Here is a 26,520-nt window from a genome sequence, read left to right as displayed (position 1 = left end):
TGTGAGAGAGAGAGAGAGAGAGAGAGCATATCTTTATTGAAGCCCATAGATTTGAGGCTATGATGCCCTAAAGACAAGTTCTAAGCAGGCCTTGAAATGTATGTGTAATGTATGTACAGTAGGTGGATGAACGTTGGGTGTACAGTAGGTGGATGAACGTTGGGTGTACAGTAAGTAGGTGGATGAACGTTGGGTGTACAGTAGGTGGATGAACGTTGGGTGTACAGTAGGTGGATGAACGTTGGGTGTACAGTAAGTAGGTGGATGAACGTTGGGTGTACAGTAGGTGGATGAACGTTGGGTGTACAGTAGGTGGATGAACGTTGGGTGTACAGTAAGTAGGTGGATGAACGTTGGGTGTACAGTAGGTGGATGAACGTTGGGTGTACAGTAGGTGGATGAACGTTGGGTGTACAGTAGGTGGATGAACGTTGGGTGTACAGTAAGTAGGTGGATGAACGTTGGGTGTACAGTAGGTGGATGAACGTTGGGTGTACAGTAAGTAGGTGGATGAACGTTGGGTGTACAGTAGGTGGATGAACGTTGGGTGTACAGTAGCTGTGGATGAGAAAGCAAGTGTTTGTAAGCGTAAGAGTGATATTCAAATCACTACAATTATTTATTGAATCATAACAGTATTGGAAGCTCTAGGGAACGTTTCTGAATTAGAAATAAGGTTTGGTTTAGCTTTGAGTTTTATTTCTCACATTAAGGAGACGGGAGAAAGCCTCTGGTTTCAATCTAGTGGCTCAAAATTAGTTAGTGATTATTTTTCTCGTTTCCAAGAGGGTCTACAAGAAAACATGAGAAAATTAACATTGTGGGGTGTGTGGTTGACAACTTGTGAGAACTCAAGGGGAAGTGGCCTGTCTGCTGTGTTCTGTGCCCGCCTCCTGCTCCCTGCCTTCTCACGATGCTCTCTTCACTTTCTCTTTCTAGAAGAAGACCCTCATCCACTTGGTCTATCGCTCACTCCATTTATATCCTCAGGCAATGGTTGGGATCTTTATATTAGGGACCTTTCTCTTGTACTGTGTGGGACAGAACCAAATTCAAGGTAAGTGCACTGCCATCTACAACTACTAGTCAGGGTTGGGGGTATCCCATTTTAATAGAGGAATTGACTTGAAATTATTTTTCAATAATTAGAAAGTGTTATTTCTAATGTTGATTTTGAAATCGTTGAGTAAGAATTCACTTCTGGAATTGACAAGCATTGACCCCAACCCTGGTACTGGTACCTGGCACAAGGCAGACATGGGAAATGGCAGGTCCATTATGAGAGCAGTATTTCCCCTATATTAATTTAGCAAACCAAAGGCAAAATTGCCACGGGGAACAGGCCCTTGCTTTAACGGTCGACTTTGGGCACGAAAACAGTCCAACTTTCAAACAGAAATAGGGTGTGCCTTTGGTGATTCATCAATGTGTCTTTCTGGTCATGCAGGCCACAACCAACGTAGCTAGTTCGTTAGCTAAGATAGCCACTTGTAGCTAGCCAGTAACTCCTCCAGTATGTGTTGACGCCATTTCACAGGATTGGTTTTTGGATGGAAGCTGTAGAGATCGTTAAGAAACACAGGAGGTTGGTGGCACATTAATTGGCGAGAACGGGCTCATGGTAATGACTGGAGCGGAATTAGAGGAATGGCATCAAATATATCAAATACATGGTTTCCAAGGTTTCCAGGTGTTTGATGCCAATTAATTCGCTCCGTTCCGGCCATTATCATGAGCCGTCCTCCCCTCAGCAGCCTGTGGTAAGAAATGACAGATACCTTATATATTATTCATCTATTTACTTTAAGCGTTAAATGACCTGGTATGACGGTGCATTGATCAGTTTAAATACTTTTTTATTTAGCTTTACGTTTTTGCCCAACCTAAAAAAGTCAACCTAAAAAAAGGTAACTGTCCAGTGTTTCCAGATTTCTATGAAATATGACTTATCATTAATTAGAATATGAGTGAAATTGTTTTCTTTTCAAAAAATGGTAATTAATTATGTTCAAAAGCCACTTTTCTGTGTTAGAATGGTGTGGTAGTACCCCAATCACAGACGGGTGTGGGCGTTTACCGGTCTGTTTGAGATATATGTTTGTTTTCCCTCCAATTTATACTTTGGCTACAAATACGAGTATAGGGTCAACAACATTATTTAGGTAGGACTTTAAAACTGCAACATTTTTCTCTCTGCCCCATGGCAAAATGTGTTGAAATGCAGGAAGTTTGCTGTTTGTCCACCTACCCAGAAAATGAGTTTGGGGGCCTCCCGGGTGGCACATTGGGGGCGGCAGCGTAGCCTAGTAGCCTAGCCTAGTAGCCTAGAGCGTTGGACTAGTAACCGGAAGGTTGCGAGTTCAAACCCCCGAGCTGCCAAGGTACAAATCTGTCGTTCTGCCCCTGAACAAGCAGTTAACCCGCTGTTCCCAGGCCGTCATTGAAAATAAGAATATGTTCTTAACTGACTTGCCTGGTAAAGGTAAAAATAAAAAATAAGAAATTGGTCTAAGCCACTGCATCACAGTGCTAGCTGTGCCGCCAGAGATTCTGGGTTCAAGCCCAGGCTCTGCCGCAGCTGGCCGTGACCGGGAGGCTCATGGGGCGATACACAATTGGCCCAGGGTTAGGGAGGGTTTGGACGGCAGGGATATCCTTGTCTCATTGAGCACAGTGTACGCTGACCAGGTCGCTGGGTGTATGGTGTTTCCTCCGACACACTGGCTTCCGGGTTGGATGTGTGTTGTGGCTTGGTTGGGTTGTGAATTTGTGCCTGAGAGAGTCAGGGATCATTAATGTTGTATTTCTGTTTCAGGGGTCCCCCAAGGATGTGTGTCCCAGCCCTCATGTTCAGCTTGCCTGAGGAGCCCTGGATGTGCCTGGTGCAAACACAAGGTCAGCTTTATCATGCATCATCTGGCTTGCTGCTGCTTCCTCATATCTTTGTTTCAAACTGTTGCATGTTTTATCCTTGAGTGTTGCTATACATTGGACTTGATTGCTTTGTGAGTTGGCTTCCCTGTGGACAACATGTGGGACGACGGCATTAGGCCATTCACACTGTAGGAGTTACTTACAATAGGATCAAGTACAATTATTTGTCACATGCGTAGTAAACAACAGTGAAATGCTTACTTACGCGTCCTTCCCAATAATACAGAGAGGGAAAAAAAGATAAATAGTAGGGAAAAAGAAGAAGAAAAACAAGGGTTAGTGGGTCTTCACTGCAGGATGAATGGTGAAAATCTTTTGCAACTTGGGTGAGATCATAGACAATGATGTCCCATCAAGCTCATGTAAGATTTTGTGGATGTTATATTTTCAACATTTTCAATAGCTTCTACAGTTCAGCAGACATTTTACTTACAGTTATGGGTTTAATTATACAGGACCTTAAATTTAATGGTGGAAGAGATCACGTGACGTGTCAAACACTTTACCTCCTTACCTCCTGGTGATAAGAGGTGTGAAAGGTTAGATTGATGGAAAGCCCGTTAGGTCAAGTGAATGTTTACATTTGTCCTTCACATTGTCATACATTTAGAGGAAAAGTTATTTTCCAATCGTTTCATTCTGAACATAACATATTCTTTGTTCTGTTCCACTGTTCGGACCAGCAAAATAAAGTTCTGAACCAGTTCAAACCAAAAACAAGTAAAAATTACATTTAGTTCAACATTAAATTACTTTACCAATGGATAGAGCAGTTTCTGTGGAGTGGGCAAGCTATGTACATGCATTGGTCAGAAAGGTGTAGTGTAGAGTGTAACATTCCAATAGAATTTTGCGTGTGAGGAGAGTGCTGGGCATGAAGCGCTGGGCATCTTGTTGTTATGACATGCATTATCTGAATTAGGCCCACAGTATTATACCTAAAGAGGAGCGGCTTCTATGAAGGAACTTTGAATGTCTTTGAACTTCAGAGAGTTGGCTTAACTAACATTGGACCAGAGCTAGCTGTTGATCATGACTCTCAGTTCCATTACATTACACATAATGCCACCTAGAATTTTCGAGAGCTAACAAGCTAGCTAGCTAACTAACAAGCTTGTGTGTGCAGAGCGGCACCATAATTCAAATAAAAACAGCTTTTTGTAGTTAATAAATCCAATGTGAAACGTGAAATCTATAGTATCCTTAACTAGCATTGAAAAGATAATCCATCGTTCTCTAATTCAAAATCTCTCTCCCTAATTTCTGAATCACACCTGTAATGTCAGTAGTTACAGTAGACTATGCATGGTTCGGAGGGGGGGGAGGGGCAGGTAGCCTACACACACACACACACACACACACACTGGCAAAGATTTACAGCTGGCAGGAAGACACTGGAATAAGTTTATGAGTGACAGTGAGGTCTTTGTGTGGGCATTTTTTTGCATGTTTTGTGACTATAAAAAAAAATTACTTGAACGTAAAATTACTTTTCTGATCCGGAACAGTATATATCACTTTTGTTTTAATTTCTGATTCTATTCCTAGAAAAATGTAATAATTTTCAGGTTTTCTTTCTGTTCCCTGAACCGGCTCCAACCCCTGGCTATAACTGTTAGAATATCTTCTCTTTCTAGATCCTCAACCATTTATACTAGTGTCAAATTACAGACATATGGCACTGCATAGGTTCTTCACCATAGCACTACTCATTAAACAAAGTGTAGTGGCTCGGTTCTAAGATTCCAAAAGGACACTTCTATAGACCAGACCTGGGTTCAAATACTATTTCAAATATCTCAATTACTTTCACATACCTTTTGAAGTAAATATTCAGATATCTTTTATGTGAAAAAACAAGTAGTTGAATAGTATAATGTATTTGGAAATAGACTTGGAAGGTTTTTGAAAATACTCAAATACACTGACTCAAATACACTCCCATGCATTTAACCCAGGTTTTTGAAAATACTCAAATACACTGACTCAAATACACTCCCATGCATTTAACCCAGGTTTTTGAAAATACTCAAATACACTGACTCAAATACACTCCCATGCATTTAACCCAGGTTTTTGAAAATACTCAAATACACTGACTCAAATACACTCCCATGCATTTAACCCAGGTTTTTGAAAATACTCTCAATTTGGTAGACTATTTGTTTTTTAAAAAACAAATAATCATTCCAAATACTCAAATAAAAGTACTTGTTGTGGGTTGTGTATTTGAGAATTCTCAATGTTTTTATTTACATACAGTGGCAAGAAAAAGTATGTGAACCCTTTGGAATTACCTGGATTTCTGCAGAAATTGGTCATCAAATTTGATCTGATCTTCATCGAAGTCACAACAATAGACAAACATAGTGTGCTTAAACTAATAACACACAAATTATTGTATTTTTATTGTCTATATTGAATACATCATTTAAACATTCACAGTGTAGGTTGGGAAAAGTATGTGAACACCTAGGCTAATGACTTCTCCAAAAGCTAATTGGAGTCAGGAGTCAGCTAACCTGGAGTCCAATCAATGAGACGAGATTGGAGATGTTGGTTAGAGCTGCCTTTCCCTATAAAAAACACACACAAAATCTGACTTTGCTATTCACAAGAAGCATTGCCTGATGTCAACCATGCCTCGAAACAAAAAAGATCTCAGAAGACCTAAGATTAAGAATTGTTGACTTGCATAAAGCTGGAAAGGGTTACAAAAGTATTTCTAAAAGCCTTGATGTTCATCAGTCCACAGCAAGACAAATTGTCTATAAATTGAGAAAATTCAGCACTGTTGCTACTCTCCCTAGGAGTGGCCATCCTGCAAATATGACTGCAAGAGCACAGCGCGGAATGCTCAATGAGGTAGAGAACAATCCTAGAGTGTCAGCTGAAGACTTACAGAAATCTCTGGAACATGCTAACATCTCTGTTGACGAGTCTACTATATGTAAAACACTAAACAAGAAGGGTGTTCATGGGAGGACACAAAAAAAAAACATTCCTGAACATCTGAAGTTTGCAAAAGTGCACCTGGCTGTTCCACAGTGCTACTGGCAAAATATTCTGTGGACAGATGAAACTATCGTTGAGTTGTTTTGGAAGGAACACGCAACACTGTGTGTGGAGAAAAAAAGGCACAGCACATCAACATCAAAACCTCATCCCAACTGTAAAGTATGGTGGAGGGAGCATCATGGTTTGGGGCTGCTTTGCTGCCTCAGGGCCTGGACAGCTTGCTATCATCAACGGAAAAATTGAATTTCCAAGTTTATCAAGACATTTTGCAGGAGAATGCTAATTATATCTGTTCGCCAATTGAAGCTCAACAGAAGTTGGGTGATGCAACAGGACAACGACCCAAAACACAGAAGTAAATCAATTACAGAATGGCTTCAACAGAAGAAAATGTGCCTGCTGGAGTGGCCCAGTCAGAGTCCTGAACTCAACCCGATTAAGGTGCTGTGTCAAGAGAGCAGTTCACACCAGACATCCCAAGAATATTGCTAAACTGACACAGTTTTGTAAAGAGGAATGGTGCAAAATTCCTCCTGACCGTTGTTGAAGGAAGAGTACCAAGATGGCTGCACGGTGGCTTCAATGGATAATTGATTTGAACCCAGGTCTGCTACAGCCACTTTTACAAAGACTGGTTCCAACACATTTTCCCCATTTAAAGACTTGAGAGAGTTATTGTTCAAGTTGCTATTAAAATGTAATTTATTACTCACAAATAGGTCCAGGTTTGTCACAGATTCCAGTTGATGAATGGTAAAACAAAGCAATAGATTCTGGGTGTTCTAAACAGATTCCAGGTAATATTGATGAAGTCACAAATGTATAATGCACAAAGGTAAAAAGGATGAAAAAAATATATACATGAATGATTAAGTAAATGGTTCCAATGGTTGAAAACGGTATGTCTTTCGCATCTTCTATACAGATTTGTAACAACTTTTCCAATTAAAAAATACTAATCTCAAAACTAGACATTTTGCAGATATAGTCTGCAAGGCTTTATAGTCTCAAGCCCTGATTATACATATCATAGGTTCTGGTCCTCTTTTTAAATTATTTAGATTTTTTTTCACCACAATTTCAGACGAATTGCCAATACATAAGCTTTTTTTATGGTAAAAATAAATAAATACAGGTGCCTTAAAGTGTTGGTCCTGTGTTTCATGAGCTGAAATAAAAGATCCCAGAAATGTTCCATACTCACAACAAGATTATTTCTCTGAAAATTGGTGCACAAATGTGTTAACCTCCCTATTAGTGAGCATTTCTCCTTTGCCAAGATAGTACATCCACCTGACAGGTGTGGCATATCAAGAAGCTAATTAAATAGCATGATCATTACACAGGTGCACCTTGTGCGGGGGCTAATAAAAGCCTACACTCAAATGTGCAGTTTTGTCACACAACACAATGCCACAGATGTCTCAAATTTTGATGGATTGTGCAATTGGCATGCTGACTGCAGGAATATCCACCACAGCTCTTGCCAGATAATGTTATGTTCATTTCTCTACCATAAGCCACCTTCAATGTTATTTTTGAGAATTTATCAGTACGTCCAACCGGCCTCATAACCGTAGACCACATGTATAGCGTCGTGTGAGTTTGCTGATGTCGACATTGTGAACAGAGTGCCCCATGGTGGCGGTGGGGTTATGGTGTGGTTAGGCATAGGCTACGGAAAACCAACACAATTGCATTTTATCAATGGCAATTTGAATGCACAGAGATACCGTGATGAGATCTTGAGGCCCATTGTCGCGCCATTCATCTGCCGCCATCACCTCAGGTTTCAGCATGATAATGCACAGCTCCATATCACAATACTGGGAAGCTGAAAATGTCCCAGTTCTTCCATGGCCTCCATACTTACCAGACATGTCCCCCATTGAGCATGTTTGGGATGCTCTGGATCGACAGCATGTTCCATGTACGACAGCATGTTCCAGTTCCTGCCAATATCCAGCAACTTCGCACAGCCATTGAAACCGAACATTCCACAGACCACAATCAACAGCCTGATCAACTCAGAAAGTAGGACAGCATCAGAAAGTAGTACAGATTTCATTGCACGCTTATGTTGCTTAGATTTTTGAAGATTATCAGTGAGGCTCTTGCTCACAATTAAAAACGGTTTTATTGTTTCAAGTTAATACTTCAAGTCAGCTGACAAATCCCACTGGGCACAGGTGTCAGTTCAAGGTCAATTTCACATTGTTTAACGTAATTTCATTGAAATGAATGGAAACAACATTGAATCAACCCGTGTGTGCCCAGTGGATTGTCTTATTCAGAATCAGTAAACACACTGTCTTGCTTGGGTGCTCATGTCTTACACAACATGTGTATGTTCCCTATCCTGCTCTCAGTTTGGGGTTGATAATTGAATGGTGTATTGTGCTGCTGCAGCGCTCTGTGGTTTCCTAAACTAGTCGTGCAACTGATGTCAGACTCACTTCCCTCTTTCTATTCTATTTCCACATGCATTTCCTGTTCATTTATGTGGTATATATTTTGGTGAAGATATTGGTAATACATTCAAATGCTTGTTGGCTTTGACTTTCTTACATCTGTCATTTCTCCCTGCAACCAAAACCCTCTTCCCCAAAGCAACAGTCTAATTTATAGGTCCTATCTATAATAATGACATGTCCTATGTATCTTTAAAGATAATAATTATACAGAGATGTACCCCCATCTGTTGGATTGACAGCAGGTAGGCCCGCATGATAATCTGGCAACCCACGTGTATGATTCAGTGTTTAATTTTCTCTATCCTTAGTCCGACACACTGAACTAAGACCATAATACACATCCTCCTGACAGGACTTTTTGAAGTCTGGAGAGTCCAGTGAGCGGAGGTGTGACACTGCTGAGTCTCTGAGGACCAGGCGTTGTGAGCAGATGGACATCATCAACCCCCGATTAGATCCAGTCTTTCTGAAGAATAATGATCTCAGCAGCAACTCAGACAATGTGGTCCAGCTTAAGCCACAAAACCTCCTCTTCAAACTCAGAGTCGGTGAGAGTTATATGACTCTTCCTAAAAGGAAGTATTTCTCAGAATACAAACAGGGACAGGTCTGAAATCTGAAATACAAACAGGGACAGGTCTGAAATCTGAAATACAAACAGGGACAGGTCTGGAATCTGAAATACAAACAGGGACAGGTCTGAAATCTGAAATACAAACAGGGACAGGTCTGAAATCTGAAATAAAAACAGGGACAGGTCTGAAATCTGAAATTCAAACAGGGACAGGTCTGAAATCTGAAATTCAAACAGGGACAGGTCTGAAATCTGAAATTTGTAGTGGTGCTTTATAGATTATTTTTGAAGCCGTGCAAAGTAATAGAAATAACGACATCATGTGAAGTATTGTAGTGATGCATGTATTTGCAGTTAATAACTGTTCTAGCTGACCCGTTTGTTTCAGGAGTCCCTCAGACCTTCAATGTCTCATTCAAGAGAGCCGAGGGCTACCCCATAGACCTGTACTACCTGATGGACCTGTCCTTCTCCATGAAGGACGACCTGGACACCATCAAGAACCTAGGCCAGGACATCCTCTCTGCACTGAAAAAAGTCACCCAGAAGGTCCGCATTGGTGAGTGCTGAGGAGACAGACTTTTGCAGAAGATAGGATTTCATGTCAGGATTTCAATCAACTGTGTGTAGTCATCCGAATATGCCACCTCTCCTCATCCTGTCCATCTTTATCCCTCTCCTCTCTCCGCTGTCAGGCTTCGGCTCATTTGTAGACAAGGTGGCTCTGCCATACGTCAGCCAGGTGAAGGCCAAGAAGAATAACCCCTGTCCCAACCGCCTGAACATCTGTCAACCTGCCTTCAGCTTCCAAAATATTCTGAGACTCACAGAAGACGTGGACGAGTTCAAGACCAGGGTCAGCGACCAGATCATCTCTGGAAACCTGGACTCCCCCGAGGCAGGCTTTGACGCAATCATGCAGGCAGCTGTCTGCCAGGTAGTGTCATACATAACCAAACACGGTCACCTCCACTTTCTAGATTGGAGGCAAGGATGTCTAGAACATCCATATTTATTTTTCTATCGGTTTTTCCTTCTTTCTTTCTCTCTCTTACTTGCCTCATACCATCTTTGTCAATCTGTGTCTCTCTCTTTCCTTCCAGAGTGTGATTGGTTGGAACAATGTCACCCGGATCCTGGTCTACACGTCAGATGACACCTTCCATATTGCCGGGGATGGCAGGCTGGCTGGTATATTCGAGCCTCATGACGGCATGTGCCATCTCAATGGCACTGGCTTCTACGATGGCACTAAATATGTGAGTTATCAAGAGAGAAGAAGGGTGATCAACACTTAGAAGACGTGAGCTTGTTTCAGTGATAGGGGCTAACATTTATTGCAGGGGAACGAACTGGGGTACTACAACATCGTTCTGTGGTTATTTAATCCACTTCCTGTATGTGTCTCAGGACTACCCATCGGTTGGCCAGCTTGCCAGGGTCCTGGCAGCCAATAACATCCAGCTCATCTTTGCTGTCACCGAGGACAGTGTTCCTGCCTACAAGGTCAGAACTGACAGGAGAGGTTGTTTGTAAGAGCAGATTACAAAATGTCACAAAATGTTTATCAAATAGCCCTTCTTACATCAGCTGATATATCAAATTGCTGTACAGAAACCCAGCCTAAAACCCCAAACAGCAAGCAATGCAGGTGTAGAAGCACGGAGGCTAGGAAAAACTCCCTAGAAAGGCCAAATCCTAGGAAGAAACCTAGAGAGGAACCAGACTATGAGGTGTGGCCAGTCCTCTTCTGGCTGTGCCAGGTGGATATTATAACAGAACATGGCCAAGATGTTTAAATGTTCATATATGACCAACATGCTCAAATAATAATAATCACAGTAGTTGTCGAGGGTGCAGCAAGTCAGCACCTCAGGAGTAAATGTCAGTTGGCTTTTCATAGCCAATCATTGAGAGTATCTCTACTGCTCCTGCTGTCTCTAGAGAGTTGAAAACAGCAGGTCTGGGACAGGTAGCACGTCCGGTGAACAGGTCAGGGTTCCATAGCCGCAGGCAGAACAGTTGAAACTGGAGCAGCAGCACGGCCAGGTGGACTGGGGACAGCAAGGGGTCATCATGCCAGGTAGTCCTGAGGCATGGTCCTAGGGCTCAGGTCCTCCGAGAGAGAGAAAGAAAGAAAGAATTAGAGAGAGCGTACTTAAATTCACACAGGACACCGGATAAGACAGGAGAAATTCTCCAGAAAAATGGCCCAATAGTAAAAAAGGCCCAATGCATTTTACAAACAATCACAGTAAGGTACTTAATTGTTACCCAGAAATGCTTTGATGTTGAGATAAAAACAGCTGCCTTGGACCTTTAACCTCAGTATTTATACCTCCTCCCACCTCTCTCTATTGTGCCCATACCTAAACACACACACACACACACACACACACACACACACACACACACACACACACACACACACACACACACTTCTCTAGGCATTGAGTAAACTAATCCCTCAGTCAGTGGTGGGGGTCCTGAAGAACGACTCCAGCAACGTGGTCCTGCTCATCTCAGAGGCCTACAGTGTGAGTATCTCAAGCTTAGAATACAGTTAACAAGCTACTGCAAAATGGCGAATGGCTGCAATGACCAAAAAATAGGAATGCTTTATTTGAAACAGAGATGCTGAAGCTGGAAATAAAAGCATGTCTGTGGTTATGCTCATGAGTCACACTGCAGACTAAAAGGGTAGAACCTACTCATACGTATTTTCATTGGAAACCACGGCATCATGGTTACCTACTGACCTACAGTATATAGTGTGCGCTGTCCTCTCACAGGTCTAAAAATAGGCTATGGCAAATTATGTCTAAATCTTCCTAGTGGGGACTTCAAAGGTTTCATACATGATAGACCTACATTTCTCTAGATAGGAGTATGTTAAAATAGAGAAATATATACTACTTTTGCAAATGCATTACTTACAAACAAAAGTGGCTTTGCAATGAAATGCCATTTATTGGACACATAGACATAGATGTAACATCATCAGCAGTTCTATCTGGTAATGCATATCTATTCACAGAACCTGTCCTCCACCATCTTACTGGAGCACCATGAAGCTCCCTCAGATCTGGATGTGACCTACAGATCCCACTGCACCCCTGAAAAAGGGGACAACACCCATTGGCAGAGGAGGGGCGAGTGCATGAACGTCAAGCTCAACCAGCAGGTCTGGCACAAAGCAGGGGCGGGGGAAGAGATCATAATGTGAATAAGAACAGCAAAGTTCATGTCTTCAAAGGATTTAGTCATGTAACTTGGACTGAAAGAACATTTTGTTGTGTATTATCCCCTCTCTTGCTCCCAGGTCAACTTCACGGTAAGCCTGAACATTTCAACATGTCTAAAGGAGAAGCAGACGTTTTCCCTAAAACTGCAGGGCATCAGCGAGACCCTGAAGGTCTCTGTGGAAACCCTGTGTGACTGTGACTGCCAAGACAGAGAAGAGCAGTCCTCACACTGCAATGAAATTGGAACGCTCACCTGCGGCATCTGCAGGCAAGTCCTAAAATTAGGACTAGAACTCACAGCACCTCCTGTTTGGTGAGATAGAGAACTGTGCTTACAAACTGCACAGAGTGAGGGAAACAGCTGCAGTCTGCAGTCTGACTGTTACCATAGAGCAGTAAACTAGTTTCTGTAGTCAAAGAAATGTATCATCAAAACTTCAGGTGATTAAAGCCAATTGTTCTCCAGAGAAAGTGATTAAAGTGTTGTTTAGATACTAATGAGTAGGAATAGGAGTCTTCTCTGATCACGTAACCTGACCAGAAACAACTCCTGGCCCAAAATAGGCTATAAGTATCAGAATTTCCCCTGTTATTTTGTTGTTTTCCCCTGGCTTTTCATAGTTTTTGTAAAATACTATGCCCTTTAGCTGTGATGAGGGTCACCTGGGTCAGAGGTGTGAGTGTGAGCGGCCTAAGGACATGACCTCTGCCGAATCTATGGCCGCAACATGTCGCCAAGACAACTCCTCGCAGTTGTGCAGCGGGCATGGGAGCTGTGAGTGTGGCATGTGTATGTGTCAGGGCACCCACCGCGGCAATTTTTGCCAATGTGATGACAACAGCTGTGCCCGCCACAACAACATGCTCTGCGGTGGTGAGTAAACTCAAACAGTTAGTTCCTGCCATGTAATTTGATTGGCTGAAGAATGTGTTCCTTAGTTGTATTTTATTGCAGCCCATTTTTCAGCCATGTAATGTCTTCTGCAGGTAATGGGCAGTGTGAATGTGGAACATGTAAGTGTAATGCCAATTACACAGGCTCTGCATGTGACTGTTCCACCCTCACCGACCAGTGCAGGACTGCTGGGAAGCTGTGCAATGGCCAGGGAACATGCCAGTGTAACCAGTGCCAATGCAACAAAGACTTCTTTGGCATAAACTGCTCAAAGATTGCTAACGCATGCCCAAAATTCCTGTGAGTACAAGACAATAACTTAAAGTGAGTTTGGATTGAGCTTCCAGGTTGACAAAGCTTAGGTCTTGAATAGTGACTGTACAGCAACAGTTTACTTTTTGCTACAATAAAATCCCCAAAAGTCCCCACAAGGATAGTAAAACAAGGAAAATTCTCCCTCGTGGGGATATTTCCCCCGTCCACGTGAGGACAAATTCTATTATAAGATCAGCGGTTAGAGTTAGGGTTAGAACTGGGTTTGGGTTAGAATTAGGGTTAGGGTAAGGGTTAGGAGTTAGGTTTAGGATTTAGGTTAGGGTTACGGGTTAAGGTTAGGTTTAGGGTTTAAGGTCAAGGTTATGGTTATTCTAAGGGTAAGGGTTAGGTTTAAGGGTAGGGGTTAAGGAAAACAGAATTTTGAATATAAATTAAGGTCCCCACGAGGATGGAACAACAAAACGTGTGTGTGTGTGTACCTTCAGTATGTCTGTTAACCTGTCTTTATGTCCAGGGACTGTGTGACATGTGAATTGGACAATAAAAAGATTAGCGGCCTAAAGAGTAACTGCAGCCAACTCTGTGGCTCAGTCAAGCTCACTTGGATGAAGGGACCCCAGGAGTTCCCCTGCAGTAAAGACACCATCTCCTACAAAGTGGAGCTGTCGCATGATGGCAACATCCTGATCTTCTACGCAGATCTGCCTCGTGAGACCTTAAATTTATCTCTAATCATCATCCTTTAGTTTCATTTTATGTTCTAATGTTTTCACTTATTCGGATCTCATTGTAGCAATTTATAATATTACTAGTGTTTAGGCTCACCTAAAAAAGACTATTCCTATTATGTATTTTTTCTGCCCTATACTGCTATAGTTGTTTGATCAAATATTATTTACATTAGACAAAAAGTTTGTTCAATATTTGAAGCTGTATTATAATTGGGGTTTTCCTTACCATGTGACCTGACCAGGGAAACTGGGGCCCAGTCAGGACACATGTTTTACTACAACCGCTTCCTCTCCACATTCCTGGCAGGCTCTATTGACAAGACTTACGTGATCATCGGCAGCTCTGTGTCCAGCATCATCTTCATCGGCATCGCAGTGATCCTCATTAGCAGGCTTATGCTAGAGCTCCACTACCGGAGAGAGTATGACAGCTTCCTCAAAGCAAAGGAGGCCGAAGTCTGGCAAGATGTGAGAGAAAGAACAGCACACACATGACAATGAATCACCATGACGTGAGATAGGCTAAATGTCCCTGCAATAACTGGTTGCTTGTCATAACCAAATAACTTTCTATTATTCTGTTTCATAGTTTTTTATATGAATAGCGGATTTCATCATTGTTTGTGTGAATATGTTTGGTCTTTTTGTGGTTGTTTAGTATTGATCTTAAAGAAAATAATCAACTTAATGAGTCTTTAATGCAAGATTTGTAAGGTTAGGTGTTGAAAGTGATTGATGATAACATGATGCTCCCTCTGTACTAAACTGCTCTCTTGTTTGGTCCTTTTGTGTTTCAGATGAAAAATCCCTTGTTCCAGGATGCCACGACCGTGGTCATGAACCCCATGCACGTTCAAGAGGACTGATCCAAACCATTAGACTCTAAAGCCAACAAACACTTTCATTCCAGAAAACCTGTGATCTACTGTAATAAGTTAAAGCCAGACCATAACTGTATGCCGATCATAACTTCAGGGAACCGCAAGAACCGTCTGTTGCTAAGAGGATCAAAGACTTTGTCATGAGAACATTACATTCTATTTCCCTGTATTTCAAGGCCAATACGTATTTCAGATATGATTTGCAGCACGTTTATTCCCATACTCACTTATTGGTTCTCTTCAATTTGATTGCTTCCTCTTGTTGTACAGGAGTAGTAGTGAGACCACTCCACTCTCTCTCTCAACTTTCAGTCTTTTTCTCATGATGAAGTCCCCCATCTCCTTATGTCCTCCTTCTCCTCTGCATTTGTCTGTTTATTTAAACATTTGATAGTTCAAATGTTCTGAAGTTGGTATGAATGATTAAGTCTTGTGAAGGGTCATTCGTTTTTAGTATGTGCATTTAGTTTGTGTTGCATTATATTCCGTTTTTCTTAATGAATTATTTTCGAATAATTATTATCAGCTGAATCATATTTCAAATGATTCTCTGTACAGTGTATTAATTAAGTAGGCCTATGTGAGCACTGTGTGATTGAAATGATATAGTACCGTGTTTAATTATATCAATTGTAATAAAGTAATTTGTAGTGTAATGAGCAGGCAATAAAGGAGGGAAAAACATGAACCAGACGGATGTCAAAATTATTATTAAACTAAGATTAGTCTCTCGTCAGACTCCACACCGTCTATGAGAAAAAAAAGTGGTAATTCACTGTGCTGGACAATAAGGCTGGTGTTTTTATAAGGCTAGACATTTTCCAATCCTCACTCAACCAGCAACACGTGCCAGTATTGTGGAAAAACTCAATAATTATACCCAATTCCTCTGTGCTGAATGACTACCGCCCTGTCGCCTTGACATCCTTAGCAATGAAATGCCTTGAGAAAATTGTGAAAGTCATATTCTCAGTGTCCCCCAGAAGCTTCTCGACCCATTTCACTTTGCCTATCAGCCTAGCAGAGGAGTTGATTATGCCATTCTTACCCTCCTTAACATGGTCTATAATTTAATTATCTTTTATTTTACCAGGTAAGTTGAATAAGAACACATTCTCATTTGCAGCAACGACCTGGGGAATAGTTACAGGGGAGAGGAGGGGGATGAATGAGCCAATTGTAAACTGGGATTATTAGTTGACCGTGATGGCCCGATTGGGAATTTAGCCAGGACACCAGGGTTAACACCCCTACTCTTACGATAAGTGCCATGGGATCTTTAATGACCGCAGAGAGTCAGGACACCCGTTTCACATCCCATCCGAAAGACTGCACCCTACACTGGGCAGTGTCCCTAATCACTGGCCTGGGGCATTGGGATATTTTTTAGACCAGAGGAAAGAGTGCCTCCTACTGGCCCTCCATCACCACTTCCAGCAGCATCTGGTCTCCAATCCAGGGACTGACCAGGACCAACCCTGCTTAGCTTCAGAAGCAAGCCAGCAGTAGTATGCAGGGTGGTATGCTACTGGCTAGACATCTGGAGGGTGCCAAATCCCATGTCAGGGTTCTGTTTGTTGACTTTTCTTCTGCCTTCAACACAATCCAGCCTTACATTCTGGCACAGAGACTCATTCGGGACTTCTCCATAGATTGGGGGCTGGTTTTGTGGCTGTTGGACTTCCTGAGCCAACGCTCACAGCGAGTCAAAATAGGTCCCCACCTGTTGGATACACGCAATACCAACACAGGCTCTCCTCAGGGATCTGTTTTGTCCCCACTCCTGTACATCTTGTACACTAATAGTTGTGCTAGTTCCCATACTGAGAGACACCTCGTTAAGTTCGCTGATGACACTGCCTTGATCAGCCTGTTGCATGATGACGAGGAACATCATGGCCCGGTCCTAGATGACTTTGTAGAGTGGTGTGAGGAATCACACTTGGTCCTCAATACCAACAAGACAAAGAGATGTGCATTGACTTCAGGAAGCATACAACACCTACCTCTGCAACATCTATCAGAGGTCAGAACATAGAGATTATAGAGGAATACAAACATCTGTGTGTCCTTTTGGACAATAAGCTTCAGTGGTGTAAATGTACAAACCTGATCTACAAAAAGAGACAACTTTCTCAAAAAGCTGGATCTTAAGTAGACTGTACTATATTGACTCTGTTTTACAAATATTTTATTGAGAGTATTTTAACTTTTTGTATTGTTTGTTGGTTTGGCAATGCCACTGTCAGCCAGAGAAATATGTTGAGAAGGATTATTACCACAGAAAGCAAGGTACTTGGAGTCAAACAGTCAGGCCTGGATGAGATCTTTAAGGTCAGGGCCCTCCGTAAGGCTCACAAAATCATTTTAGACCCAAGCCATCCCCTGTACCTGGACTTTGAACTACTCCCCTTTGGGCGCAGGTATGGGCACCCGTCAGCAGGAAAAACAGAACTAGACAATAATTTGTGCCAGGTGTGATATCCCTCCTGACAATAAAGTCAGTAAGTAAGTAAGTAAGTAAGTAAGTAAGTATGAGAATGACCTAAACAATTGATCTATCTGTTACATAGACTGTATACAGTATTTACAATTCTGCTGCTGCTGTGTATTTTGGGCATGAAAATACATTTCTATATGAACTAGACTACATTAGGAAAGGAACTATGTCGCTATATCGCTCTCCAACCACTGTGCATGAATTGTGAAGATGTTCAGCAACTTGTGTGCAGTTGAAGTTGCTCAAATATTTTTCGGCCCTCATCCACTGAGGTCAGGATTTATGAAGGAGGCTTTTATAATGAGGGAGTTTGAAGGTTCATCTGTGCTGCTCGGTCTTATTGTCAACAACGCAGCATGGTGCATCATTCAGAAACATACATCTCTTTTCCATAAAGTATACTGTATGTTCACATTTTCAAAATAGGTTTCTTTGGAAAGGCAAATAAAGGTTGTACATGTACAATATAACATTTTGTTTCACATTTGTTTCTTTTTTGGGGGACATTGTGTGTGTGTGTGTGTGAGCACACTTAGGGAGAAGGGTGGAGAATTGGGACGTCGTCCTCGTGTGCTCTCTCAACCACCTCTACCTCCAGATCTGTACTGAAGGCTACGGCGATATTACAACATAACTATTCCACGGCATGAGTTAAAATGGAATTATATTCATATTGTAGTCCCATCCTCCCCCACTGAGTTCTTGTATGTGACATTTTGTTTGTTGCAAGTCAAGCTTTTGTTTCATACCAGTAAATATTGTCTATTGTCAACAGTGGGGACAGTACCAGAGACTCCGAAAGGGGGCTGATCTATGATATGGAATGGAATTAGTCTGATTCATTTTCATTTTCCTGTTGTGATATTTGAAGATTACAAACGTTATTTTTTGGAAGAAAATACTTTTCTATATAAGTTCATTTGCTCCAGACCTGACAGTGTGCCTTTCAAATAATCTATTTTGTGTTCCAACCCTCAGGAAACTATGAGAAGGTAGTGGTTCCGCTGACCAACGGCATTGTTGTGTGCGGGCAGCCCCAGCATCTTCTCTAGCAGATGCTGCCCCCTCCTGTCTTTCAGCTGCTGCTGACCAAGTTACCCACCATCAAACAGATTCTCTCCCACGGGTGCAAGATGTCATTTAAGGACCATTGACCACTATTGTTTTCCCTATATATTCTACCTCTTGGGGGCGGCAGGGTAGCCTAGTGGTTAGAGTGTTGGACTAGTAACCGGAAGGTTGCAAGTTCAAATCCCCGAGCTGACTCCCCTGAACAGGCAGTTATTCCACCTGTTCCTAGGCCGTCATTGAAAATAAGAATTTGTTCTTAACTGACTTGCCTAGTTAAATAAAGGTTTAAAAAAATTGGTGATCTCATTCAGACACACAATGTCAACTTTCACTGCTATGCAGATGACAAAAAGCTGTACATTCTGATGAAACAGACCATATTTCAGACAACAGGATGGTGACAAATGTTTTACTTTTAAACTAACATAAAACAGAGATGCTAGTTTTACGTCCCAAGAAACAAAGAGATCTGCTGTTTGATCTGACAATAAATCTTGATGGTTGTACAGTCGTCTCAAATAAAACTGTGAAGGATCTCGGTGTTACTCTGGACCCTGATCTCTCTTTTTGAAGAATATATCATGAATATTTCAAGGGCAGCTTTTTTCCATCTTCGTAACATTGTAAAAATCTGAAACTTTTTGTACAAAAATTATGCAGAAAAGTTCATCCATGCTTTTGTCACTTCTAGATTAGGCTACTGCAATGCTCTACACTCCAGCTACCTGGATAAACTACTAAATAGACTTCAGTTAGTGCTAAATACAGCTGCTAGAATCTTAACTAGAACCCCCAAAATAAATCATATTACTCCAGTGCTAGCTACTCTACACTCTAGGGTTGATTTCAAGGTTTTACTTGCTAACCTACAAAGCATTACATGGACTCGCTCCTACCTATCTCTCCAATTTGTTCCTGCCGTACATACCTACGCGTACGCTATGGTCACAAGAGGCAGGCCTCCTTTTTGTTCAGTAGAATTTCTTAGCAACCAGCTGGAGGCAGGGCTTTCTCCTACAGAGCAACATTTTTATGGAATGATCTGCCTATCCATGTGAGAGACATAGACTCAGTCTCTTCAGTAGGTCCTATGATTGAGTGTAGTCTGGCCCAGGGATGTGAAGATGAACGGCAAGGCACTGGAGTGACGAACCACCCTTGCTATCTCTGCCTGGCCAGCTCCCCTCTCTCCACTGGGATTCTCTGCCTCTGACCCTATTATTGGGGCTGAGTCACTGGCTTACTAGTGCTCTTCCATGCCGTCCCTAGAAGGGGTGCATCACGTTGTGCCAGGCTTTTTTCGCTATACTCAACTTGAGTGGGTTGAGTCACTGACCTGATCTTCCTATACGGTCGGGCGGAGGAAAACTTTGTGGGCAATACTTGTCTCAGGGGAGTAAATTGGTGGTTTGTTGATATCCCTCTAGTGATGTGGGGGCTATGCTTTGGAAAAGTGGGTGGGGTTATATCCTGCCTGGTTGGCCCTGTCCGGGGTATTGTCGGACAGAGCCACAGAGCCATAGGAGACATGGGCAGCCGCCTAGGGCCGACAAATGGTGGGGGTTTTGGTGGGTTGCTGTGGAGGGTGCCGGGCAGTTGACCGGGGTAGGGGTAGCCATGTGGAAAGCATGGCCAGCCGTAGAGAAATGCTTATTGAAATTCACAATTATAGTGGATTTATCGGTGGTGACAGTGTTTCCTAGCCTCAGAGCAGTGGGCAGCTGGGAGGAGGTGCTCTTATTCTCCATGGACTTTACAGTGTCCCAGACATTTTTTGATTTAGTACTACAGGATGCAAATTTCTATTTGAAAAAGCTCGCCTTAGCTTTTCTAACTGCCTGTGTATATTTGTTCCTAACTTCCCTGAAAAGTTGCATATCACGGGGGCTATTCGATGCTAATGCAAAACGCCACAGAATATTTTTGTGCTGGTCAAGGGCAGACAGGTCTGGAGTGAACCAAGGACAATATCTATTCCTAGTTCTAATTTTTTTGAGAGGGGCATGCTTATTTAAGATGGTGAGGAAGGCACTTTTAAAGAATAGCCAGGCATCATCTATTGACGGGATGAGGTCAATGTCATTCCAGGATACCCCGGCCAGGTCGATTAGAAAGGCCTGCTCGCAGAAGTGTTTCAGGGAGCGTTTGACAGTGATGAGGGGTGGTCGTTTGGTCGCAGACCCATTACGGATGCAGGCAATGAGGCAGTGATCACTGAGATCTTGATTGAAAACAGCAGAGGTGTATTTGGAGGGCAAGTTAGTTAGGATGACATCTATGAGGGTGCCCGTGTTTACTGATTTGGGGTTGTACCTGGTAGGTTCATTGATAATTTGTGTGAGATTGAGGGCATCAAGCTTAGATTGTAGGATGGCCGGGGTGTTAAGCATGTCCCAGTTTAGGTCACCTAGTAGCACGAGCTCAGAAGATAGATGGGGGGCAATCAATTCACATATGGTATCGAGGGCACAGCTGGGGGCAGAGGGAGGTCTATAGCAAGCGGCAACAGTGAGAGACTTGTTTCTGGAAAGGTGAATTTTTAGAAGTAGAAGCTCAAATTGTTTGGGTGCAGACTTAGATAGTAATACAGAACTCTGCAGGCTATCTTTGCAGTAGATTGCAGTAAATTTTCTATTTTATACATTTGTGTGTTCTATGTTTGTGCTTTTCTAATAACCGTTTTCTGTGTTCGTGGAAGTGACTGATTGAACAAATCCTCTGTAATTTTTCAGTTTGCCCAGAACCTTTTTTTCACCTTTATTTATCCAGGTAGGCTAGTTGAGAACAAATTCTCATTTACAACTGCGTCCTGGCCAAGATAAAGCAAAACAGTGCGACACAAACAACAACACAAAGTTACACATGGAATAAACATGCGTACAGTCAATAACACAATAGTAAAAAAGAAAGTCTATATACAGTGTGATTCAGAGAGGTGCGGGGGTTAATTGTGTTAAATTTTTATTTTATCTTTATTTAACTAGGCAAGTCAGTTAAGAACAAATTCTTATTTTCAATGACAGCCTAGGAACAGTGGGTTAACTGCCTGTTCAGGGGCAGAACGACAGAACGACCTTGTCAGCTCAGGGGATTTAACTTGCAACCTTCCGGTTACTAGTCCAACGCTCTAACCACTAGGCTACCCTGCCGCCCCTGGAAGATGCATTCAGTTGTATAACTAACTAGGTATCCTCCTTTTCTTAAACCCCCTTCTTCCATTGGTCGTTAGTTACTCCCTTTCATTGACTTAAGAGCAATGGTATAATCATGGCCGGAGGCAGTTCCACCATATTCCTTACACCATCAGTCCATTCATTTTAATATTTTTAAGCCCATGACGGTGATTGTATGTGAGCTTACTTCGACTTAGCGGTCAAGGGTAGGCTTGTGTCCTGATTGTCCACCCTTCTCCCAAAGTTTGCACTGCCATGGATTTTAAAACGATGGAAGCTCCCTTTATAGCCAATGACTACACAAATCCAATGTTTATAAAGGGTGGTGAATCGGGAAGCAGATAGTCATATTCACCCTTCCTTTGCCCTTGTCCCTCTTAGTGCATTAGACTGACCTCTTCTGGAATAGTTGTGCCAATAGTCTTTAGTCTAGTTCAGAGTTTCCCAAACTCAGTCTAGCTCAGTGTTCCTAATTCTTGGTCCTAGTGGGAAACAGTGTGTTAATTGTCATCCCGACCTGTGCTATAACTACTTAATAAGTGAATTAATGCTTGGAGCGTACAGTTATTGCAAACAATAAAAAAAAGTAGGGTATTTGAATTGTGACTAGTGCAATTGACACAAGTTGTACATAATCAGTTTTAGGCTTCCACACATGTTAACCATTGCATAATATGCACTACTTTTTCGCAGGTGGTTCCAGCTGATGACCTGTCGCCATATCTGAGAGAAACCGAGGAGGAATATCACTTTGTCCCCAATGCTGCTACTAATGTTTCTAACTGTACTGATGAAGAAGAAAAGGGTAGACTTATCCATTGTTGCTAAACTATGTTCAGTCAAATTGACAGTGCCACTTTGTTACCAGAAACTATTCACATGTTCAATAAGGTATTCTGCAAATAGAATTACAGTACAAAAATGTTCTTGCTCCTCAGTGAAGTTCTGCCAACCGTATGTTGGAAACCATTATCAAGGAAACCTAGTGGAATACTTTGTGTGAATTGTAACATTCTTGAACACCAGTGATACTCAGGACAAGTATAACTGTGCTACCTGTATGACAATATCTCTATCACAGGTCGCTAATAAAATAATTTGTTAATTGTGCAGACTGATTGCTATGGCTTGGGCATGACAAATCAATGAACTAATTAAACTCTGTTATTGGCTATTATGCCTCAAATTCCAGTCATCATTGGCAAGGAAGAAGTCAATATGCAGTATAGCAATACCTATGGCTAGCAGCTTTCACAGTATTGAGTCAAGCAACAGCTTTACTGTTTCAGAAAATATGATGTCACAGTGCTGGAGGGGCAGAGCAGGAAGGTGGGCTTCCTATCTCCTGATACCCTGACGATGCACACTGGTAGAGATGACAACCAACACTATTTGTAAAGACTGTCTCACCAAGGATGAATACTAAGACTGTAAAGGCCAAAGGTGTCCTTCTCCCTCTCTCACACACACACAAAATCACTGTGTGCAAAAAAAAAGTATTTTAATGTGTTCAACCAGAATGATTGCAGTAGGTTATGTCCATCTTCTCAAAACAAATGTAATCAACACATTCCCAAAGCATTAATATAACTCCCTCATTTAAACTACAGTACCTCCTATGGATTCAGGCAGGGTTTCCACGAGTTACCAGAGCCACAAAGTCAACATTTGCGATATTGTAGAAATGTATTAAAACAAAAAAGTGATTTAAAGAGGATAAATTGAAGAAATGGACGGGGTTTATGACTTTGTGGCTGTGGTAACTAGTCAGGTAGGGATAAATCACAATGGGAATGCAAAGCATAATGTGATTGTTCAATGACAAATCTGTAGACGTTATACTGATTTACATTTGTTGAACTACATTACCCAGCGAGACTTCAGTAAGTATGCGGATGTGCAATCTGATTGGCTAGATACCGATTTTAAAATACAGTGCGCGAGTTTTCGCCTTTGAGTGGTGTGGTTGTCATTTGACTTTTTTTTAACCTTTTAAGATAAATGTTATATGTAATATTTTAGAAACTCGTTAGAACTGTAGTATAAGACGAGGATAAAAGGATAAATTGTCGGTTTAACGTGGTAAGTAGCTAGCTTGCTAACGTTACCGTTAACTGAGCTGCAAAAATAGCCAACGTTATTCAATAGCGAAAATATGCATTAATTTGTTTTGCAGATATGAAAATGAAGTGCTTAAAGGTTGACGAATACATCAAACGGACAGCGTGTCCAAAAGAGACAAGAGTTCTACATGAAGAATTAGAGGTGAGTGTGTTTTAGCTAACGTTAGGACAATTTGCTAAATAGCTAACGTTAACTGTTAATTTTAGCTAGTTTACTAACCACTGTAGCTAGTTAATCTTTGCAACTGACCTTGCCCTGCAGTGTGGCTATTAGCTAGCGCTTGCTTGGTCTCAGTGGACTCTGTCATCATTCGTCATCTCATCAGTTAAATTTAGTTAGTTTGGTAGGTGTAAAATATCCACCTAGCAATGTTCTGACCATGGATAATAAATGCCTGTGGCCAAAAGTTTCATTTGCATACTTTGTCCTATATTTCCTACAGACTTACATGAGAAATGGACCTGGGCCACAAGGTCGAACATTGTATGACCGAGTTGTCAGGGCCTGTAATCACCAACTTGGAGTTGGGCCCCCGGACAGTGACCATATTGCTGGACTCATAAAGCTGGTGGAGCTTGCACTCAGAGGGTATGACATCTCAGGGGAGCTCGGTGTGCAAAGCACCCCTTTGTATATGGAGAAAATCACCTTTCACGTACTCAAGAAACTGGCCTCCTTGGGAGTGTACCATCCATGTAGCTACTTGGGAAGCCTACTCTACCAGAGGTTGGCTCCAGCTCCACAGGTAAAGGATGGATGATAGAGTATTGTTACAGTACTTCCTATTATAGTAACTGTAGTCAGCTGTTTTTTACATCTTTGATTGTGTCTTCTCAATCTCTTTTTGAATATGTCTTCCTTCCTCTTGTGTGCCCCATAGACAGAAGACTACTGTGTGCTTGTACGCAGCTGCTTTGCTGTTTTGTGGAATGGACTTTCTGCAGCACAAGATGGCACCTGCCTTAACCCCAGGGACAAATTCTGCTGCCAGTTGCAAGCCCTGAGCTTCCTGCTGCTGCTGGACAGGGAGAGAACTTCACCCCCCTCCTGCTCCAAAACCCCCATATACGTGGAAGATGCCCTGACTGAGTTTGAGAAGGGCTGTGGGACCCTGACTAGGGAGGATGCCTCCTTGATCTTGGAGGAGACCCATCGTCATCTCCTGTCCCCCTGGGCTGGGGGACGGGGCAGGGATGGGCAGCCTTCGGGGCGGCCCTGCCTCTCTACACTCTGTGAGGTGGTGCTGATCACTTCAAAGCTTCTGTCTAAGGCAGGTTTCTGGAGCCTAGCTGCAGGGCTGGTGGGTGGAGCCCTGGGAAAGGTCAGGAACTCAACAGACGGCCTCAGCCCAGCTCTGGTGCTTGGCAGGCTGGCATTAGACATCCACCGTTCCATGAGCTCCGGAGAGGAGAGTGGACAGGCTTTTACAGAGTGTGCCCGGACCCTCCGATCTCTCCCTAACACCCTTGGGGACCGGGAGGCCCATGTGATCCTGGAGGGGTGCAGTCTGGTGGTATGGGCAGTGGAGGCAGGGCAGAGCAAGGGGCTAAGTGGCGCTGTGCTCCTGGCCTGGTTCTCATTTCTGGAAGAGCATCAGGAACTCATGCAGAAGAGATTACAGAAGGTTAGTGTCATTCACTTATCATTGACCAGAAAAAAACATTAGGGAACATCTCTGCTGTCAATTATGTTTGACAAATGTTACATTGTGTGTGTGTGTGTCACCCCGGACAGGACTTGGGATCACAGTCTGAGGAGAGCCGACTTCAGCAGTCCCTATGCTTCAGCATGTACCAAGGCTTTGTGTTTTCTTATGAGAGCATGCTGGCCTCACAGGTAAGGAGGGTTTCACCCCAAACTAGTTTTATCCTTAAATTACAGAGAAGTACTGTTTCAGTAGCTGCTAGTCATCGGGTGTACACATTTATCTCAGGTTTAGCCCTGGTCTGTCAGTGTAGCTAGTAAAGATATTTAGATTTGACATGTGCATTATTTGACTGTTGACACAATATATTAAATGTATTGTAGCTGGAAAATACTGAGACCCTGGACAGAGTACTGCTGTACTGCCAGGCAACAGCTGGCCGGATGATGACTGAGCTACGCAAGCTGCCCAGTGACAACATCCTCATCAAAGCAGGTATACTAACTGATAGCTCTGATTTCTCATTTTTACAGGCTTCTTAAAAGAGTGCACTGCAGATGTTGTGATAACTGTTGTAATGCTCACCATATCATTGTAAATGATCTACGTAAATCTACGTTATCGATTATTATAATAATATTCTCTCTCTTGCTTCCCTATCTGACTCTGTGTCACTTCATCTCCGCAGTGACCGCGGTCAGTAACCTGGTGTGTGGTCTTTATAACCGTCGGCTATACGACCAAGCATTCACCCTGGTGGAGATCCTGTGCCAAGAGCTATGCAAGAACTGCCCCCCCTCTCTGTCTGTGGACAGGGTAAGATACCCACCCGCTATCTAATTGGTTCACTGTGTGTAAAGTGTTGGTCCCATGTTTCGTGAGCTGAAATAAAAGATCCCAGAAATGTTCCATGCAAACAAAAAGCTTATTTCTCTCAAATGTTGTACACAAATTTGTTTACATCCCTGTTAGTGAGCAT

The 26,520-nt window shown here is 42.4% G+C and overlaps 2 protein-coding genes across 13 annotated transcripts in view; both read left to right on the top strand.

The window, feature by feature from the left end:
• Positions 1 to 79: 79 nt before the first annotated feature.
• On the top strand, positions 80 to 15,716 carry LOC118388560 (integrin beta-7-like). 12 transcript variants are annotated; one of them, XM_052526905.1, is made up of 16 exons: positions 80 to 98; positions 940 to 1,057; positions 2,816 to 2,895; positions 8,779 to 8,974; positions 9,389 to 9,559; positions 9,696 to 9,937; positions 10,104 to 10,259; positions 10,411 to 10,506; positions 11,448 to 11,537; positions 12,038 to 12,184; positions 12,323 to 12,513; positions 12,893 to 13,119; positions 13,233 to 13,440; positions 13,931 to 14,124; positions 14,455 to 14,615; positions 14,945 to 15,716. In XM_052526905.1, exons 2-16 carry the CDS (start codon positions 994 to 996, stop codon positions 15,011 to 15,013), a joined length of 2,292 nt encoding a protein of 763 aa, XP_052382865.1. In that variant the 5' UTR covers positions 80 to 98; positions 940 to 993; the 3' UTR covers positions 15,014 to 15,716. The 12 variants fall into 12 exon arrangements, with proteins under 12 accessions (XP_052382865.1, XP_052382858.1, XP_052382854.1 ...); XM_052526898.1 differs by lacking the exon at positions 80 to 98 and adding an exon at positions 138 to 170; XM_052526894.1 differs by lacking the exon at positions 80 to 98 and adding an exon at positions 168 to 200.
• A 7,965-nt stretch (positions 15,717 to 23,681) lies between these two features.
• Positions 23,682 to 26,520, top strand: part of espl1 (extra spindle pole bodies like 1, separase) — a 29,101-nt gene continuing 26,262 nt past the window's right edge. The window contains exons 1-7 of the mRNA XM_035777751.1: positions 23,682 to 23,854; positions 23,949 to 24,037; positions 24,339 to 24,641; positions 24,777 to 25,520; positions 25,631 to 25,732; positions 25,925 to 26,036; positions 26,230 to 26,357. Of these exons, the coding sequence (XP_035633644.1) occupies positions 23,951 to 24,037; positions 24,339 to 24,641; positions 24,777 to 25,520; positions 25,631 to 25,732; positions 25,925 to 26,036; positions 26,230 to 26,357 (1,476 nt within the window). The 5' untranslated portion in view covers positions 23,682 to 23,854; positions 23,949 to 23,950. The remainder of the gene's footprint in view (positions 23,855 to 23,948; positions 24,038 to 24,338; positions 24,642 to 24,776; positions 25,521 to 25,630; positions 25,733 to 25,924; positions 26,037 to 26,229; positions 26,358 to 26,520) is intronic.

The sequence above is a fragment of the Oncorhynchus keta genome, chromosome 10 (assembly GCF_023373465.1).
Source record: "Oncorhynchus keta strain PuntledgeMale-10-30-2019 chromosome 10, Oket_V2, whole genome shotgun sequence".
Taxonomy (NCBI): Eukaryota; Metazoa; Chordata; class Actinopteri; order Salmoniformes; family Salmonidae; genus Oncorhynchus; species Oncorhynchus keta.
Note: the sequence above shows the minus strand (reverse complement) of the source record. Positions and strands in the feature narration are given on the sequence as shown.

Coding starts and splice junctions, on each gene's coding strand:
- LOC118388560 (XM_052526898.1), top strand. Junction 11,538..12,037: donor TCATCTCAGAGGCCTACAGT/GTGAGTATCTCA, acceptor ATCTATTCACAG/AACCTGTCCTCCACCATCTT. Junction 13,120..13,232: donor CAACAACATGCTCTGCGGTG/GTGAGTAAACTC, acceptor TGTCTTCTGCAG/GTAATGGGCAGTGTGAATGT.